Genomic DNA, 1,700 nt, shown 5'->3' with positions numbered 1-1,700 from the left:
TGTTAAAGTTTGAATATTGACAGTATCGTAGGCCTTAACAAGGTCAATCCCTGCTCCAACTACTTGTTTACCAATGCTTATAAAATGTAGAACCGTGTTAATAACGTCGTTGATGCATTGAGTTGTTGATCTCCTGGAGGATAGAAGTTGGTATTGATCCACATGATCTTCGAGATGAAATTTAATTATTCCTTCCATCGTTTTACAAAGCGTTGACAGTAATTAAATTGGTCTGTAACTCTCCGTTGTAGATGGGTCTTTATTGGGCTTCAATATTGGTACGATTTTAATGTGCCTCCTATCCTCCGGTATTTTCCCCTCAATCCAAATATTTTTCAATAATCGGAAGAGTGCATCCTTTTCAGTCTCTTGCACATTATTAATCATGTGGTAGGATAATCCATCCAATCCCTTAGCGGAGTCAGGTATCCTGTCCTTTAAAAAGGTATCAAAATTTTTAAGTGTCAGTTCAGGTAAGTCGTATCCGGTGTTCGTATAATCATGAAAGGCAGGTGAATTGTGGTCATTGCAGGTGGTGTTTGATGACATGGTTATCATATTTAAAAAGTCGCATTTTTGTTCCTTAGTCCAAGTATTATTTGTTCGTTTAGGACAGCCATATTTTTTCACACTATTAATTTTATTCCACATCTGTTTACTGTCCGTCGTTTCAGATATCTCATCTAGAAGTACATATATTAAAACTTTCTCTTTTTCTTATGGTTATTTGATTTTGAAGATTAGTTTGTGCTTCCGATAATTTATTTAGATTTTCCAATGATCTGTATGTTTGGTATCTGGCTCTTGCATTATTTCTTATTCGGTAAATTTATCAATGTCATTGTTCCACCATTTTTTTGGTTGGTAAGTATTATTGCTATTAATTTTTATAGTGTTTTCTTCTATTAGTTTATTAATGTTACTATTGAATTCTTGAAGGTTATGTCCTATTTTAATATTAGTCATTCTCGCATATGATTGTTGTTTATTTCTATTGTAATTGGTTGATGATTACTGTTGGTTATTTTTAGAGGTAATACTGTCCATTCTATGTTTGTTGTGTTCTTATTGCTAAATGTTACATTAGGGTGTGTTTTAATGTCGTTTATTATATACGTGGGGTTTCCATCGTTCAGGCATTCGAATTCGTAATCTATTGCTAGATTTTCGAGGATACTACCTTTAGTATCAGTAGTATTACTTCCCCATAAAATTGACTTGCTGTTAAAATCCCCTGCCAATATAGACTTAGCTTTTCAATTTTTCGCCGTTAAAAAAGTTTTTTCTAACTCTTGTTTAAATTCTGTTGCGGACATATCTGGTGGGCAGTATATGCTGAAAACGTTGAAGTTCACTTTAAGGTTAAGTGTTGTGATACCAATTATATCGGCGATGGTTATTAGTTTAATCAATGAGAATTTAATGCGTTTGTTAATGTATATGCCTACACCACCATACCCATCATCGCGATATTTGCCAACGAAATTAAAGGTTTTTAAAGACGTGCTGCTATTATTTATCAACCATGTTTTGCTATGGATTGCTATATCTACCTTTTTATGTATTAATGTTAGTTCCAGTAATTCTTTGTTATTTTTTTTTCAGACTCTGAATATTAAATTGCAAGATTCATATATTCCTCTTCTTCTTCCTCTTTATTGGCGCTGTAACCGCCTAAGCGATTTTGGCCGAGTCCAAAA

The 1,700-nt window shown here is 33.4% G+C and overlaps 1 protein-coding gene across 1 annotated transcript in view; it reads right to left on the bottom strand.

Annotated features, from left to right (window-relative positions):
- The window catches only part of LOC118756896 (sodium-dependent nutrient amino acid transporter 1-like), a 111,212-nt gene extending 110,663 nt beyond the window's left edge, over window positions 1-549 (bottom strand). The window contains exon 1 of the mRNA XM_036491635.1: window positions 240-549. Within this exon, the coding sequence (XP_036347528.1) occupies window positions 240-549 (310 nt within the window). The remainder of the gene's footprint in view (window positions 1-239) is intronic.
- Between the last annotated feature and the right edge of the window lie 1,151 nt (window positions 550-1,700).

This window comes from Rhagoletis pomonella, unplaced genomic scaffold (genome assembly GCF_013731165.1).
Source record: "Rhagoletis pomonella isolate Grant_MI unplaced genomic scaffold, Rhpom_1.0 Rhpom_scaffold_00002, whole genome shotgun sequence".
Classification (NCBI taxonomy): Eukaryota; Metazoa; Arthropoda; class Insecta; order Diptera; family Tephritidae; genus Rhagoletis; species Rhagoletis pomonella.
This window is presented reverse-complemented; position numbering and strand designations above follow the sequence as displayed.